Below are 1223 nucleotides of genomic sequence, written 5' to 3' on the forward strand. Positions count from 1 at the left end.
GGGTGCATGGAGGTGACCATGGGGAGCAGGGTGCCTGGAGGGGACCATTGGTGCATGGAGGGGACAGCAGGGAGCAGGGTGCCTGGAGGGGACCACGGGTGCCTGGAGGTGACAGCAGGGAGCAGGGTGTGGAGGGGACCATTGGTGCATGGAGATGACCATGGGTGCATGGAGGAGACAGCGGGGAGCAGGGTGCCGAGAGGCGACCACAGGAGCATGGAGGTGACCGTGGGTGCCTGGAGGTCACCACGGGCGCGCGGAGGTCCCCGTGGGAAGCGGGCCGCCCCGAGGAGCCCAAGCACCCGGTACCTGGTGGAAGCCGCCGGAGAGCTTGGGCAGCATCACGACGACGGGCAGCGCCAGGGCGGCGACGAGGGCCAGCTGGGGGCAGGCGCAGGCCATGGCGCCGTAGAGGCAGACGCCCCGCGCCAGGTACCACAGCAGCAGGCTCAGCTTCTCGCTCAGCGCCTCGCTCAGCGCCTCCGTGTCCCGCGTCACCCGCGAGCTGATGTCCCCTGCGCCGCGGCAGGAAAACGAGAGAGAGAGAGAGATGGCGGCAGGCGGCACCGCCGCGTCCTCCATCCCGGCGCCCCAACCCCGGCGGCTCACCGGCGCCGGCGGCGCGGAAGAAGCCGAGCTCCTGGCGCAGGACGGCGGCGAAGACGTCGCCCTGCAGCCGCCAGTGGACGCGGTTCGCGGTGCCGTTGTAGAGCAGGTCGCAGACGAACTCGGCGACGGCGCTGCCGGCGGGACGGGGACGCTCAGGGCCCGGCGCGTCCCCGTGCGTGTCCGTCCGTCCGTCTGTCTGTCCGCCCCCTTACCCCCCCCATCACGGCGCGTCCCGCCGGYGGTACCTGCCCAGGGCCAGCAGCACCATGGCCCGGATGGCGCGGGCGAAGGCCGCCGGGTCGTCCTCGCCCGAGATCCAGTCGGTCACGCGCCCCGTGTAGTAGGGGGCGGCCATCTCCGCTGCAGCCCCCGCCRGGGGGGTGGGGGTGGGGGGACGGGTCAGGACGCCTGGGTCCCCAGCGGGGGAGGCCCTATGCGCCCCACCACCACCCCTGCCCCTGCCTGCCTCCCCACTGGGTGCTGCACCCCCCAATGCCTGCTCCTACCCACCCGGAACTGCCCCCCCCAATACCCATCCTGCCCCCCTATACTCACTCTGCCCCCCTATACCCATACCTGCTCCCATCCATACCCACTCTGCCTCCCTATACCCA

The 1223-nt window shown here is 72.1% G+C and overlaps 1 protein-coding gene across 1 annotated transcript in view; it reads right to left on the minus strand.

Annotated features, from left to right (window-relative positions):
• The window catches only part of TAP1 (transporter 1, ATP binding cassette subfamily B member), a 6418-nt gene extending 5454 nt beyond the window's left edge, over positions 1-964 (minus strand). The window contains exons 1-3 of the mRNA XM_085319904.1: positions 855-964; positions 610-740; positions 310-515 (exon numbers count right to left, since the gene is read on the minus strand). Coding sequence (XP_085176030.1) covers positions 310-515; positions 610-740; positions 855-964 — 447 coding nt within the window. The remainder of the gene's footprint in view (positions 1-309; positions 516-609; positions 741-854) is intronic.
• Between the last annotated feature and the right edge of the window lie 259 nt (positions 965-1223).

Source organism: Rhea americana, unplaced genomic scaffold, assembly GCF_003343005.1.
Source record: "Rhea americana isolate MKP2758 unplaced genomic scaffold, rheAme1 scaffold_600, whole genome shotgun sequence".
NCBI classification, from domain to species: Eukaryota; Metazoa; Chordata; class Aves; order Rheiformes; family Rheidae; genus Rhea; species Rhea americana.